Genomic DNA, 17,539 nt, shown 5'->3' on the forward strand with positions numbered 1-17,539 from the left:
ATTAATATATATTTACAAATGTATGTGAACATTTAATTCCAAACAATCAAAAGGAAAAAACAATTCAATAGAAAAAAAGCGGTCAAAGGTAAAATTAACATTTCACAGATGAAAAGTCACAAACGGACAGCAAACATAAGAAAACCTTATTAAATTTATTCGTAATTAGGGAAATGCAAATTAAATGTAATGCCATTTTATACCTACCAGATTTGCATAAATTTTAAGTATTGATGAGGATGCAAAATGACAAGAACTCATACATTACTGGGGGAACGTAATTGGTTCAACTACATCAATAATTGCAATAGCAAACTTACTACAATTATTATTGTAATATAGTGCTTACTAGTGCTAGGCACTCTTTCAAGTGCTTTATATATGTTAACTCATTTAATCACTTGGAAAATAACTTGGTATTATCTCATTAAGTTGATGGTTTTCTTACTAGAGACTCAGCAATTCCAATACCAAGTGTATACCCTACATAAAGTACATCTTGTGAATGCATGTCAGGAGACTTACTAAGAATGTTTACAAAAGCATAATTTATAGTAGTAAAAAAACAGAACAATTAAAGTGTTCATAAAAAACTGGATAAATAAATTGGTTAATTCATAGGTTCATACTGAAAAAAGAAGGGTCACAAAATTTGTACAGTAAGATATCATCTGCATAAAAATAAAAACTGTATAATCATGATGGGGACAGTCCAAGATTGGAAACAAATACCTGTCAAGTTAAGTAAAAGAAGCATGATTTAGGGATTCATTCATATTCAGAAAAACTATGAAGAAATCATCATGGTTCTCCAGACAAACAGAACCAAAAGGGGGTATATGCCACCAAAGCAATCCTTTCTCACTGGTGATGTGAAGCAGACTTTGGAAGGCTGGACCCCTTGGAGAGTGTCTGGCTATGTTGCTGTCCCTCTTGTACCAGGATGAGGAAGGCTGCATGGATGATTATGACGATGAGTGGGAGAATTTTGAGATCAGTGACTGGGATCTCCAGAATGAGTTCAACTTCAACCAGCAGCACCACTGGCAGACCAAGGAAGAGGCCTCCTATGGGGTGATAGAGCGTGACTCTGATGATGAGAGGCCCAGCTTTGAAGGCAAATGGGTGGCAATTTTAAGCCCAGTCAGAAAGGTTTTGCAGGAGGAAAGACCCAAGCAGAAACAAGAAGCAGCCCAAATATTCATACAAAACAGAGAAGAGTTGAAGGCTAAGGGCAGGATTAGCAAGAAGCTCACTGCTCTCCAGAAGAAGATTTCTCAGGTCAACGTCCCAGATATAACAGGCCAGGAGCAAAAAACGTCTGCTACAGCTACAGCCAGATCAGTCACAAGCACAACGTCCCTGACAATGGACTGCCTCTGCAATCCCCACAGCTGCCACAGCCCAGCAAAGAGGCTAAGGTGCCCAGCTTTGCAGTGCCCAAGCTGGAGCACAACCTGCAGCTGCTCATCGACCTCATGGAGCAGAAGATCATCCAGAGTGACTGGCAGCTGCAGTAGGAGGGGGACATGGTGGTCAATTTCTCCCATGAGCTGCAGAAGATGTCTGAGGTCCTGGACCATGAGGAGTGGGTCATTTCCATCCTCACCAAGGTCTTGGAGATAGTGGAGTGCAAACTGCAGATGCAGCCCAAATACAGCAAACCTGTCACCCTGGATGAGTGCTCGCACCTCTTCAAAACCCTCCAGGACAAGTACAACAAGGACTACAGGGTGTCAGACAGTGTGGACCTCATAGTGACCAACCAACATCTACCCTCTTATGAAGCAGTACTTCAAGGAGTGGGATCCCCTCAAAGGCTGCATGTAGACACCAGTTAGAGAGAGAGAGAGAGAGAGAGAAGGAGATTTATTATGGGAATTGGCTCACACTATTATGGAGGCCAAGAAGTCTCAGAATATGCCATCTGTAAGCTGGAGAACCAGGAAAGCTGGTGGTAGAAGTCATTCTGAGGCCAAAAACCAGGGGAAGGAAGAGGATGGACTAGTTTAAATCTTGAAGTCCAAAGGCCCGAGAACCAAGGGAGCTTCTGTATTCAAGGCAGGAGAAAAGGAATGTCCCAGCTCCAGAAGAAAAGAGAACTCATCCTTCCTCTGTTTTTTTGTTCTGTCTGGGCCTTCAATGGATTGGATGATGACCACCCATAATAGTGAGGGTGGATCTGCTTTACCCAGTCTACTTATTCAAATGCTAATCTCTTCTAGAAACACCCTCAAACACACACCCAGAAATGATGTTTTGTCAGCTATCTGGGTACCCCTTAACCCAGTCAAGTTGACACATAAAAGTAACCATCATACCAAGGGAATTATACAAAACAAAATCAGGGTAATTGTTGCCTCTAGGTGGAGAGTGGGAAATGAGATACTGAAAATATATCAGGCAGGTTAAGTGATTTTAGTAAAGTTCTCTTTCTTAAGCTGCATGCTAGGAACAGGTGCTTATTCTATTATTCTTTATACTGTGTGTGCCTCTCTCTCTATATATATATATAGACACACACACACTATATATATATCTGTCTGATATATTTCATGGTGTTCTTTATAAGTGAAAAAAAAAGCCTTGATTTCATTATTCCTTTTATACAGTGTCTGAAAGCCCTCAAGAACCCTAGGCAGTACTGTGCATGCAGAGATCACTCAGTGTTTGGAGTAAAGGAAGCTTTAGTTGATGGTTGTGAGAGCTAAGTTCACAATTCAAAGCATTTTCCCCCTTACTCTCTTCCCAAGGTTTATAGAGGTGACTCTTCAATGAAGATATGTAATGTAACGAGTATCTCGACTGGCACTGTCGATTCATTTTATCTTCTTGCCAGAAGCTCATCTGTAGCAAATATTTGTCAAGATGAAGAACTGATCACTCTGTGGTTCTGAAATATCCTTACTTATTCCTCTCGGCATACTCACTTCCAAGATGATACGTGCTAGAGAATTCAGCTTTGCTGAGTTTGTTCTTTGTGGGGGTGGGGGTGGGGGTGTGGGCTAAAACAGTGAGAGCTTTCTTTCTTGCCACTTTACCAATTAGCTGAGCAAGACACTTAACCAATGTCTCGGTTTTCTCATTAGTAAAATGGGCATTATAGTATGAGATGATAAATGTCTGTCTCTCTTTTTCTCTATCCCTTAGAGCAATGCCTAGCACGTAGTTAACATCTTAGCATTTAAATTCACAAGCAGTCTCAAGATAATGATATAACAATAAATTAAATTTAAATTATACTAGTTTATGTAATATCATATAGCATTTTATTCAATCTTCATATCACACTTCAAAATGGGAATTATAATCCACATTCTATAGGTGAAGAAAACTAAGTTCAGAAGGATCAGATATCTTCGCAAAAGTGATGGGGCCAGATAAGACTGACAGTCTGGTGGCCTAACTCCAAGTCCAGGGCTCTTGCCACCATGAAAGTGTTGACTCACCACCTTTCTCACTTAAGATACTGAACTTTGAAATTGCATAATTTCTGATTGCAGCTATATGCCAAGGTAGAAATGCCATATTTGCTTTTTAATCTAAAATAATTTTATCAAATGCCTGTTATATACAAATACCAATGAACCCCTACTTGAGGTTATAAAAAGTTGAGTTAAATTCTTCAATAGCAACTCATACTACAGATTCATTAGAAAGCTTGCAAATAAAGAGACCCTGACGGGAAGTATCTTGAAATACGAAGAGCCAGCTTCTACACATTCTGTTTTTTAAGTTTACATTTTCTTTAATTTTTAAAAACGAGTGTTTTGTTTGGATTATGAAAGCAATACTTCTCATTATAACAGTTGAAAAATGTAAAAAGCACTTTGGGGAGTGAGGCAGGTAAATGCTTAGCTTCCACATAAGAAGTGCAGTTCTAAAGGTGTACACAGTGTTCCTGGAAAGAGTTTTATTTACAATTTTTGGCTCCCCCAACCAAGTGGGACCTGCATCAGTCAGAGGTCACAGGTTGAAAGTGCCTCCAACTTAGGGTTCCCAGTTCAGTCTGAATACTTGGGAGTAGTCCTTGTTTTTGGAAAGACTGTCTGTGGGCAGTCAGTCCTGTTTGTCCACACCACAAGCCAGCTGTCATTTATCCACCCCACCTAAGATTGCAAAATCTCTCTTGTATAAATGAAGTCCAGAGTTAAGTGGTCCAGGGGAGGGATCTGTATTCCACAAAGTCCCCAAAGACCCATGTCCAAGTTGGCAGTGTCCCTGTTCTAGGCAGCAGAATAGAGGAATAGCTGAAGAAGAAAGAAAATGGGGTATGAACATGTCCTGTAAAGAAGGATCTAGGAAGCTGCCATAGGATATTCGTGCTCACATTCTTTTGGTTAGAAGTGAGTCTCACATGGCCACACTTGAATGAAAAGGAGATGGAGGAATTGTAGATTTTATTCTGAGTATGCCATAGTCAAGTTAAACATTGTATTATTATGGTAATAGTGGAGAATAAATATTGGGAGACAAGTAGCAGTCTCTAACGCAAAAGAGTTGTACTTTATATGTGGGAAGCAACTTTAAAACTACAAACAAGTTAGGAGCCACAGCACTGTTAAGGATACATCCATTACTAGCAGACCCAGCTATAGTCACATAATTCCTATTTTAATGAAAATTTATTTCAAATAGAAACGAAGCTAACTTCTAAAACACATAGGTGTCATTGACTTTAATAATTAAATTTTATATTTAGGCTATAATCTGATTCCATTATTTTTTCTATATAGTTTAAGTTGCTTTCCAATCTTCCCATAAAACTCAAACTTTGTTTTATTCTTTATTCTTACTTTGCTAACCAATAAGTAATCCACTTTTAAAAACGAGGAATTGAAGATTATTTACCCATCGTGTTGCATATCAACACATTTCACCTTCTTGTCTCTGCTTTTACCTCACTAGGGTTCTATTGCCTTACTTCCTTCTGAAATGGTGCTCAGGAACTGGAAAAAAGGGGAAGGATAAATTTAGGCCTGGCATAATCCAAATTTGTAATGGTTATAGCATAATATTTTGGTTTATGCTTGTTTTTCCCTTTTCTTCTGTAAAAAGCAAAACATTGATAGCCATTGCCTACATGTATGGAAAATTACCTTTATTACCTCTATTATTTAGCATACTGTAGGACAGTTTTATGTCTCCCTAGTCAGACTCTTCATTCATTCAGCAAATATTTGTGACACCTACTGTGTGACAGGTACTATTACAGGGAGTAAGGATAGAGCGGTGAACACGACTATGAAGATAAGGACATATTTAATGAATCCTGAACCTTCAGTGCTTAGCACAGTGTCTGGAATATGACACTCAATAAATATGTATTCATTGAATAAAGATAAATAATAGTTGCTGAACACAAAAGCATGTCAGTTCCAATGTATCACCTCTTGACTTACGCTTTGGTATCTGCTCTGCAATAATGCACAGAATCCCTTTAAGGTTTTCCTTTTACAATCAATGAGGAGTATGATGTTAAACATTCTCAGTAGAGCAAGTTGGAGGGACATTGCAGGAGGAAGAGGCTGCTTCAGCTGGTTGCAGAGATTGTAGCAGTGGTCAGTGGTATCAGTGGGAGGACAGTAGAACTTTGTCCCTGCCACACACCCAGAATGTGATTTTTTGTTAATGGTGCAGCCCCAGCCAAGTCTAGTGATCATTTTGCAGCTCACTCACCATAGAAACTGTGTGAGATCCAGTCCTCCTGCCTGCCTTGGAACTCCCACTCCCTTTGGATGCTCACAACCCACCCACACTGACTGTGGCTTGCTTTTGCCTTAGAGGGTTGTTTCCTGCTTTCCCTGCAGTCTGTGACTGCAGACAAGCTCTGGCCTAGGAAAATCAGTAAACTTCTCTGCCATCAGTGGGCTATGACTATATCTTCCTCAATGAAGTCTGAACTCCAAGCTCTGGGAAGTCTCCCTTCCACATTTGTTTTGCCTTAGATACTCCCATTAGCCCTAGGGTACCAAATATTTGCAGAGTTTTCTTAAATCTTATAGTTACCCTTTTGTCATATCTTAATGAATTTCTACATTAAACTTTCCCTGTTTAAATCACAGTGTGGTATTTTGTCTCCCGACTGGACTTGGATGGATACAAATGGTAAAGCATGAAAATTAGTGATGATTTCTGAATCCAACTCGGTTTGCTCATAAACTTTAAAATTAGAATATGAAATATATTTAAGCTTCCAGCCATTACAGAATCTGTTTCTTAGAAACAGATGGTATAAAGTTATATACATGGGAAATCATCATTTTTTACCATTTGATTATTCTTTTTATAAAATTCTTATCCTGGCTTCTGTGCTATTATTTCTCATTTCTTTAGGATTATTTTGAGATGATATTACTCTGAATTAATATTCTTTTTAAAAATATTTTTTTCCTTTTATTTTTTCCTTTGTTTCTCCTCTGAATATATAACTTCTTTTCAATGATATGATTCATTTGTTATAAACACCTATCAAAAATACAGGCCTCAGCTCTTAGAATTTGTTGCAAGGATATAGCAGGAAATAACTTTGTAGGTTACTGAAGAGTTTATCATTCAACTGAACAGTATTTTTGGATCCATTCATTTCAGGGAATCTTGCAGAGATTAAATAGCTCTTGTAAAAAAATTAAAAATATAAAAAAACAATGTTTAAGAACGTAACCAGAATTTATGTTTCCACTATTGTCTCATCAGAATTCTTCATTTATTCATTACCTTAAAATATTAGTTATAATTATACAATATATATTTATGTAATATTATATGTGTAATATATTATATGTAATAATAAATCACACAAGATACAATGTATTATGTATTATAATTAATATAGTATAACTATATTAATATATGTATAAATTATACATTATAACTTGAAAATATAATACATTCTCCAGTTAAAAGTTGTATATATATTAAAAACCATGAAAGACTGAGAAAAATTAATAATCTTATATTTTTATTAAATAATTATGATGTAAAAGTGATAGCCAAAATATTTATTATTGTTTCCTTAAATACAATATTTTAAACCTCTTACCTAAAACAAATTTTTGAGCCACTGGAAAAGTGAACTTTCTCACAGAAATATTTAATGTTATCAAAGGAATACTCAATTTTGACATTAACTACATTAAAAGGTGCACAATGCTGTTATTACACATTATAATAAAAACTGAATGAGATCAACAGAGTAACTGTATGCTAATATTTTGAACTAACATTTCAAATGTAGACTGAGAACATATTTAAAGCTTATACAATAAACGTTCCATTTTGCTAAGACAGACTTTGTTGTCATTCAATTCTACTGATTTTTCAGAAACAGAGCTGCTCCACACTGAATCCACTGGTCTTGGTTGCCCCCACACGGAACATCGATATTGGTTACCACACGATCCCTTTCAGCGCTTGTGTAAACAGGCAAAGAGATGCACTCATCAGGGGAATATGGACCATATGCATCCTGTTTTAAAAAAAAATTGTTTCAAAATACAGTCTTATACTATTTTGAAGCAGATTATTAGATAACCAAAGAAACAAATACAAAACCCTCCAAATAATAAGTTTTATTGAACATTTTATTATTAAATGTTTTAAAAATAAGGACTAATATAATAAACCTCTATCATGCCACTGCAACAATTATCAGCTCATAGCCAATCGTGTTTCATATATAATCTCCCCCAGCCCCAAATACTGGAGCATTTTGAACCAAATCCTGTAATTATAAACTTTCATCTATAAATACTTATATATATATCCCTATAAATAAAATATATACGTTATATATAATATATAGAGAACAATAAAAAATAAAAAAATAACCATAATGGTTTTATCAAACAGGAAAAATTAATAATTCCTTAATATTATCATATATCCATTATCTTATTATCCCATAATTTAAAAAAATTTGTTAAAATTATAATTCAAATAAAACCCACACTTTGCAGTTTGACATGTCTCTTAAGTCTCCTAAATCTATAGGATTTTTCCTTTTTTCCTAGCAATTTATTTGTTGAAGAAACTATACCAAGGAGTCTCTCACATTCTGATTTTTGTTGGTTACGATCCCAAGGTATGATGGTCCTCTGTTCCTTGCAAAGTTCATAGAAAGATTCATATTATCTTTTAATTGCATTTTCTCATGAACTTTTTGAAGTACCCTCATATCCTGTAAACTGAGTCTAGAGGTGAGCTCAGATTCAATTTGGGGCAACAATACTGCACAGGTGGTACTATATATTTCGATCGTGAGGCATACAATGTCTGGTTGTCTTTTTGGATATTAGAGGCTATTGATGATCATTATTTCATTCAAGATTACAAAATGGTAATCTAATTCTACTATTCCTTCTCCATTTCCAAACAGGAATATAAAAACTTCCACTTATCAATTTTTTTTATTACCACAAGGTACAGTTCATATAGGAAAGGCCGGATAAATACTAATTTTCCTTTTTGTGTTTTCAAAATAATGAATTTGTTTCCTAGTATACACTAAAGGTGATCAATGACCACCTTCTCTTTGTTAAACAGCATTATGAACTGGTGGATTTAAACATATTTGATATGCTTCAATGCAATGCGGTTATTATCTTGATGTTCAAATTGTCACTCTTTGCTCAGTGGGAACTCTTTAAGTTGGCTCCTGGGTTTTGATATGTCCCTAGTCATCATTTTCAACAGCTTCCTTGTTTTTCCAGTATGTCAACATGTTACAAGCTTATTATATTTCCTGTCCCCAAAATCAAATTACTCATTACTCCGATGATCCCCAATTTCTTTCAAGAGAAATGGTATGAGAGACCATAATTTGGGTGCTATGATTCTAGGATTTTTCAGTCACTGGAGCTTACAAATACGTATTTTTAAAAGAAAAACAAGTTTAGTTCATAATGATACTTCTAATTCAAATTTAGGATTAGTGTTTTACTGAACTTATACAATTTTATTCAACTAATAAATTATTACTGCCTATTTTTTAGAGTTGAAATGGAACTTGAGATAAGCCAGATCCACTCTAGAATACTATAAGTGATGATTCAGAAGCCTGTAGAGGATTTACCCATGGTAACCTAGTTAGGAAGTGGTAAAGCTGGAAAAACATTTTGGTATATGAATATTATCATCAATAGACTCTGTTATTCTGTTACTTTTCAAAATAGAAGAAAAAGCATTTATAGAAAGATATGGCTTTCAGGCTCTGAAGTACTTAGGCACCTGACCCTAAGTAGCGAACTCACCAAGCATCACTTTCCCTATTATAAAAGGACAAATGACACTTGTCCACCTCACAGGATGTCAAAAGAATCAGATGATATATTAAAGATCTCAAATATAAATATTATTTATCCACATTTCTAATTCTTTGGCCTGCCTTTTCCTTACTGCCTACTAATTCTCAAATCAACTAGAAAAACAACCCTAGCTTTTTAGCACCTACTACATGAGCTATGGTGCTATTACAAAGAGAAATAAAATATTTTCCTTCATGGAAAAATTAAGACAAATATTCTACTTTTAAGTCTAAGTGGGCATTATATGAAATTTCAATTTTCCAATCCTCCTCCTCTCTCTCTCTCTCTCATGCACACACCCAGGAAAATACTGTTCTGACTCTTCTGGTCCTTGATATAAATCTGTTAAGATCCTTTGAAAAATCATTCATCCCTGATATTCCTAAATCTTAACCTGATTTACATATAACAAAATTCATTCTTTATGTAGAATCATTCCCCGAATAGATAAAATACATCATCCATCCTCAATCTTTCTAATTATTTCTGTTTACACTGATGATGCTATCAGTTATTCAGACATTCATTTAACATTTTATATGCTAGCGCTTTGCCTAGAATTGCAAAGGCTAAGCATTTCAGCATATACGCAAATAGAGAAAATAATGATTTTCTTTGAGTCTTAAAATTTAGATTAGAAAACAAAATATGCACACATCAAATACCTAGAATATAGTATTTGGAAAATTTGTACTTTAGAAAATCAAGATAAAGGAAATACTACTCTGGGATATGTTAACCTAACAAGGATTCATGAAGAGAATAAATCCTGAGCTGGGTCTCAGAAAACAATGTAGGATTTTGAGTGAAGAGAATTTTCAATCATTATCAGTCACTGACTAATCTCTTCTCTTCTTCAATTCTACTTAAATGGCAAAGCTTTAGGATTCAGAAACTACCGTAATTGTCATAACTCCTTGGCCAATTCTAAAGGTAATAACGTAGTGCAGGCTTTTTCTGTTGTTGCCTCTAAATTCTTTAGCAAAGAGCAGAAAAACATTACATATTTGCTGGACTGAAGTGATCTGAATCTATGAATGCCAGATCCCAGAAAAGGTCTTAAATTATCTTTTTCTGCCACCTGATATTTGCTTTGCTTCCCATTATTTCTATGATCAATAATGAAATAGAAATATCATATTGAAAAGTTTTACAATGCTATTCCTTTCTAGTCAGGAGGTTTTCTGTATATCTCTTCATTTTAATGCTAAGAAAATTTCCTTTTACATTAGGAACTTAACAATAATACAAAATTCTTTGCATATTCACCATAAATTTACTAGTTTTTGTATGTATTTACAAATCCTTCCAAACCTGCTTTTAGTTGTAGACTTTCTTCTAAAGTGAGGGTACAAATCTTCCTTCTCAAACCTATGATATTTTATTGATTCATTTATTCATTCATTTATTTTCTGGCAGCTGGCCAATATGGCGATCAGAACCCTTGACCCTGGTGTTACAAGGCTGTGCTCTAACCAACTGAGCCAAGCAGCCAGCCCCTACAATGTTTTAAAGCAAAAAACCACAGTGACTTCTTGATATTTTGCTAGTCACTTCCCACAATCTCTTAAGTAATAAATGTTATTACTTCTGTAAAAAAGTTAAATGTACTTGCTCTTAAGTCACTAATAAATAATTGGTCCAAGTAGAAGCAGAGCTAAGTATTTTTGGCATTCTCACTATACTAAGAACACAATACACATGCATATAAAAGTTCCATGAACATTGTTTAACTGAATTAAATTCTTATAACCCAATTCCCTCTTTCATATGTTTATCTTGAGGCAAAGCTAAGACCCTGCCAGGATGAAATATCTGAATGAATCTAAAATTTTATTAATAACTATTAACAAATACATTGTGTTCAATTAATGCAAAGAAGGAAATATATTAGGAAGACTTCAAATAATTCACATTATATTACATGAAAACAAAGTTTTATGTAATTAAAATTTAATAGTTAAAAATCTTTATATTGTGATTACTTTGAAGTGGTTTATGTGTTTATATACTATACATTTATTAAAATACAAACTGGTCTAGTTAGCTTAGTTCAATAATGAGACTGAAACTTAAAATTTTATACTCATTTGGACCAATTAGCTTTTCATAGATAAAAATTGGTTTATATGGACAAGAATCTTGCATAATTTTTCCATTTGCCTAAAGTGTCCAAGAAAAGCCTAAATGTCTCACAAAAAATTAACTTTCCATGCCCTAATAAAGTGACTTAAAAGCACACATGTTCTACAAATAGCAAGCAATATGCTAATATTTGAAAGGTGATAATGCATTTTACAAAGGCAAGATGGTGATATTACATTATCACTTAGCCAACAAACCAAAGAAAGCAACAAAATAACAAAAAATAAAACAAAATTACTAGGTTAATTATGTTAACTATTTGGCTAATGCAACTCAACTTCATTATAATAAAACACATATGAAGGCAAAACAAAATATATTTCTCATTAGTTTATGCATAGTCCAACTAATTCTAACACATATTTTCTGAATGCTTATGAATCAACTCAACAAATAGTTCTTTTTTAGAAAAGGAGAGGATAGAAAATAAGAGCTTTAATGAATGTATACATGACATAATTTAGCAGTGCAACTCTGGAGAAATAAGTATCTAAAAACAGAAAACAAAACAACTTGCCACCAATGAATATTTTGAAAGACTTTGTCAAGAATGTCTAGCTACTCTATAAGATGTATTTTGGAAAAGAGAAACTTCCCTCAAATTTCTCAATAACATGAGGCTAATAACGTTACTTTCACAATAAGTGCCTGAAGAGAAAACTATCACACTGAAAAGACAGTAGTTAAATATTTGTTATTTTTAAGCCAGAACACATACAAGGCAGAGCTTTTTGCACTTATCTTCAAATATACATGACAACAATATTTTAATGTCTATAAACAGTAACATAAAGTAATGATTTTTTTCTGAGTGGCTTGTGGAATCATTTTAAGGTTGTATTTTCTCTTAGAATGAAATTGCTCCTGAAGTTGAACTATCAATTGTGGTGCCTGTTGGAAGGTCAGAACTACTATGTTACTGTAGAGCTGACAGACCCTAACTAGCATTCTTTGCTGAAAAGACAGAACAAAGGTACACTGACTTCCTGTGGAATGCCAGAATGGGGCATCACCTGATACCAGTCTACATCATAAAGCTGTGCTTCCCAAATCCTATTACATGGAATACTAGATCCTGAAGGAGTGTGGGATGTAGGTGCATGAAAAGGTTGTGTGATAGGTGATCTTTGGGACTTATCAGAGCTTTTAATACAAAAATTTCTAAGGGGGAAAAAATACTGTGTTTATTAAATTTGTTTATTGAACAATTTTCTTTTATAGAGAAATACTACGGAATAATGTATAGAAACATGTTGGGAAATGCTTTGGAAAAAAGCTAATGCTTCTTTGGGTAAAATCCCATAGGGAAACCTTAATTTGGACCTATATTAATTTAACCAACAGCACTGAGCCGGAACTGGAATAACTGTTAAGAATCTGCATCAAAAATGAATGAATGTGTAAATCAACAGTGTGAATGTCAGTTATACTTGTATCATCTTAGTACACATAGACAATTGTAAATAGAAACACAGGAAAAATATTTCACCAGCATTTTACTTACTTTCAATTTTCCTTCAGAATTCGTAATTCCAATTTTGTTAATTCACAAAGTACATTGCATTTAAAATAAAAGCAATCATGGAGCTTCCTCCCCCTGCCCCAAAAGAAGTCTTAAAATTTGTTGCTGATATCCTTTTCTAAGTATTGCCACATATTAAAACAATGTCAAAAGTTTTTTTCAATATTTTGTAACCTAAAATGTTCTTCTTTGAAAAATAGAGGCACTGTCTACTTCGAAACAACGTTGTTTAAATGACTGGGTTAGTGGGCAAGTTTCTTCTGGAATAAAGCCATTCCTGGTGGGGAGGGGGGTATTGGGTGTCAGATAATACTGTGGAAATAATTTGTGCCAACACTTTTTAGCCTAAGAAAGTTTAGTCACCAAAGTTATGAACTGTACTATTTCGTCCAAGGTTATTAGAGAATTCTGAACTTTCTGAAACAAAGCAGCTGTAGGACTCAAAGGCAGAAGTAACTTTTTCTGGATTATATAAAGTTGATGCTTGCTTTGCTTTTACATGCTCATTCCTTCCCTCCTAGTAAAAAATGTTTATTAAAAACAGCCAAAGTTGCCCTAAAAAAACCACTTTCTTGAAGAAAATAATATTTAATCTAAGCAGAAGCTGGAGAGTTTAATAGTTTATACAGGGTTGGCAAACTTTTTTCATAAAGGGCCAGATAGTAAACAGTTTAAGATTTGTGGGCCAGATAGTTCTGCGATACAACTACTCAGTTTTGCCACTGTAGTCTGAAAGCAGCCATACACAATATCTACACAAATGAACATGGCTGTTTTCCCCCAAAAATTTATTTATGGACACTAAAATATGAATTTCATATAATTTTCACATCATGAAATATTATTTTGATTTTTATCACCTTTTAAAAAAATGTAAAAACCATTCATAGCTCATGGCTATACAAAAACAAGAAGTATGGTGGATTAGGCCTATTAGCCATAGTTTTCCAAACCCTAGTTTATACTGTTAGTGAGCTCAGTATTAGGCCTAAGGTCTAGGAAAGACCCCTCGATTTGAATCTTTTTTTGTTTGTGTGTGTGTTTGTTTCTAAAATGCTTTCATTTTCTTTTCTTCTTTTTTTTTTTTTAATTTTATTTTGTTGAAATACATTGTGGCTGATTATTGCTCCCCATCACCAAAACCTCCTTCCCTCCTCCCTCCCCCCTCCCCCCACCGATGTCCCCTCTGTTTGCTTGTCCTGTCAACTTCAAGTAATTGTGGTTGTTATATCTTCTTCCCCCCCGACCCGAGGTTTTTTTTTTGTGTGTGTGTGTGTGTGTGTGTGAATTTATATATTAATTTTTAGCTCCCACCAATAGGTGAGAACATGTGGTATTTCTCTTTCTGTGCCTGACTCGTTTCACGTAATATAATTCTCTCAAGGTCCATCCATGTTGTTCAAATGGCAGTATTTCATTCATTTTTATAGCTGAGTAGTATTCCATTGTGTAGATGTACCACATTTTCCATATCCACTCATCCGATGATGGGCATTTGGGCTGGTTCCAACTCTTGGCTATTGTAAAGAGTGCTGCGATGAACACTGGGGAAAAGGTATACCTTCGACTTGATGATTTCCATTCCTCTGGGTATATTCCCAGCAGTGGGATAGCTGGGTCGTATGGTAGATCTATCTGCAATTGTTTGAGGAACCTCCATACCCTTTTCCATAGAGGCTGCACCATTTTGCAGTCCCACCAACAATGTATGAGAGTTCCTTTTTCTCCGCAACCTTGCCAGCATTTATCGTTCAGAGTCTATTGGATTTTAGCCATCCTAACTGGGGTTAGATGGTATCTCAGTGTGGTTTTGATTTGCATTTCCCGGATGCTGAGTGATGTTGAGCATTTTTTCATATGTCTGTTGGCCACTTGTATATCTTCCTTAGAGAAATGCCTACTTAGCTCTTTTGCCCATTTTTTAATTGGGTTACTTGTTTTCTTCTTGTAAAGTTGTTTGAGTTCCTTATATATTCTGGATATTAATCCTTTGCCAGATGTATATTTTGCAAATATTTTCTCCCACTCTGTTGGTTGTCTTTTAACTCTGTTAATTGTTTCTTTTGCTGTGCAGAAGCTTTTTAGTTTGATATAATCCCATTTGTTTATTTTTCCTTTGGTTGCCTGTGCTTTTGGGGTCGTATTCATGAAGTCTGTGCCCAGTCCTATTTCCCGAAGTGTTTCTCCTATGTTTTCTTTAAGAAGTTTTATTGTTTCAGGGTATATATCTAAATCCTTAATCCATTTAGAGTGGATTTTAGTATATGGTGAGAGGTATGGGTCTAGTTTCATTCCCCTGCATATGGATATCCACTTCTCCCAGCACCATTTGCTAAAGAGGCAGTCCCTTCCCCAGTGAATAGGCTTGGTGCCTTTGTCAAAGATCAGATGGCAGTAAGTGTGTGGGTTGATTTCTGGATTCTCTATTCTATTCCATTGGTCAGTGTGTCTGTTTTTATGCCAGTACCATACTGTCTTGGTTATTATAGCTTTGTAGTATAGCTTAAAGTCGGGTAGTGTTATGCCTCCAGCTTTATTTTTTTTGCTCAGCATTGCTTTGGCTATGCGTGGTCTTTTATTATTCCATATAAATGTCTGGATAGTTCTTTCCATTTCTGAGAAAAATGTCTTTGGAATTTTGATGGGGATTGCACTAAATTTGTATATCACTTTGGGTAATATGGACATTATCACTATGTTGATTCTTCCAATCCAAGAGCATGGGATATCTTTCCATCTTCTTGTATCCTCTCTAATTTCTCTCAGCAGTGGTTTGTAGTTCTCATTATAGAGACTTTTCACCTCCTTGGTTAAGTCAATTCATAAGTATTTTATTTTATTGGTGGCTATTGTAAATGGGCAGGCTTTCTTGATTTCTCTTTCTGCATGTTCACTATTGGAGAAAAGAAATGCTACTGATTTTTGTGTGTTGATTTTGTATCCTGCTACTGTGCTGAAGTCATTTATCAATTCCAAGAGTTTTTTGTAGAGGATGTAGGCTGTTCGATATATAGGATCATGTCATCTGCAAACAGGGACAGTTTGACTTCATCTTTTCCAATCTGGATGCCCTTTATTTCATTCTCTTCTCTGATTGCTCTGGCTAGTACTTCCAACACTATGTTGAATAGGAGTGGTGAGAGTGGGCATCCTTGTCTAGTTCCTGTTCTTAAAGGAAAAGCTTTCAGCTTTTCCCCATTCAGGATGATATTAGCAGTGGGTTTGTCATATATGGCTTTAATTATGTTGAGATACTTTCCTTCTATACCTAGCTTGTAGAGGCTCTTTGTCATGAATGAGTGAACTTTATCAAATGCTTCTTCAGCATCTATAGAGATGATCATATGGTCCTTGTGTTTGACTTTATTAATATGGTGTATCACATTTATTGATTTGCATATGTTGAACGAACCTTGCATCCCTGGGATGAATCCCACTTGATCGTGGTGAATAATTTTACGTATGTGTTGCTGTATTCTGTTTGCTAGTATTTTAGTGAGGATTTTTGCATCTATACTCATCAAGGATATCGGCCTGTAGTTTTCTTTTTGGGTTATATCTTTACCTGGTTTTGGTATCAGGATGATGTTTGCTTCATAGAATGTGTTTGGGAGATTTGCGTCCGTTTCAATCTTTTGGAATAGTTTGTAAAGAATCGGTGTCAATTCCTCTTTGAATGTTTGGTAAAATTCTGCTGTGAATCCATCTGCTCCTGCGCTTTTCATTGTTGGGAGCCTTCTGATAACAGCTTCAATCTCCTTTATTGTTATTGGTCTGTTCAAATTTTCTACGTCTTCATGGTTCAGTTTTGGGAGCTTGTGTGTGTCCAGAAATTTATCCATTTCCTCCAGATATTCAAATTTGTTGGCGTATAGTTGTTTATAGTAGTCTCGAATGATTCCTTGTATTTCAGATGAATCAGTTGTAATATCACCTTTTTCATTTCTAATTTTTGTTATTTGAGTCTTCTCTCTTCTTTTTTTTGTTAGCCATGCTAATGTTTTGTCAATTTTATTTATCTTTTCAAAAAACCAACTTTTTGATTCATTGATCTTTTGAATTGTTTTACGGGTTTCAATTTCATTCAGTTCTGCTCTGATCTTAATGATTTCTTTCTGTGTGCTAACTTTAGGTTTGGATTGTTCTTGTTTTTCTAGTTCTTTAAGGTGAAGTGTTAGGTTGTTCACTTGCCATCTTTCCATTCTTCTGAGGTGAGCATTTAATGCAATAAATTTCCCCCTTAATACTGCTTTTGCTGTATCCCACAGGTTTTGGTATGATCTATCGTTATTTTCATTAGTTTCAATAAATTTTTTGATTTCCTGCTTGATTTCTTCTTGGACCCATATGTCATTAAGTAGAATGCTGTTTAATTTCCATGTGTTTGTATAGTTTCCAGAGTTTCGTTTGTTATTAATTTCTAGTTTTAATCCATTCTGGTCTGAGAAAATACATGGGATGATTCCAATTTTTTTGAATTTATTGACACTTGATTTGTGACCTAATATGTGATCTATCCTGGAGAATGATCCATGTGCTGATGAGAAGAATGAATATTCTGAGGTTG

General features: G+C 35.0%; 1 protein-coding gene across 2 annotated transcripts in view; it reads right to left on the reverse strand.

Moving 5' to 3' along the window:
• Window positions 1-7,271: 7,271 nt before the first annotated feature.
• The window catches only part of DYNC2H1 (dynein cytoplasmic 2 heavy chain 1), a 321,263-nt gene continuing 310,995 nt past the window's right edge, over window positions 7,272-17,539 (reverse strand). For both annotated transcript variants that reach the window (XM_063092854.1, XM_063092855.1), the window contains one exon: window positions 7,272-7,468. In XM_063092854.1, coding sequence (XP_062948924.1) covers window positions 7,310-7,468 — 159 coding nt within the window. In that variant the 3' untranslated portion in view covers window positions 7,272-7,309. The remainder of the gene's footprint in view (window positions 7,469-17,539) is intronic.

Source organism: Cynocephalus volans, chromosome 4 (assembly GCF_027409185.1).
Source record: "Cynocephalus volans isolate mCynVol1 chromosome 4, mCynVol1.pri, whole genome shotgun sequence".
NCBI classification, from domain to species: domain Eukaryota; kingdom Metazoa; phylum Chordata; class Mammalia; order Dermoptera; family Cynocephalidae; genus Cynocephalus; species Cynocephalus volans.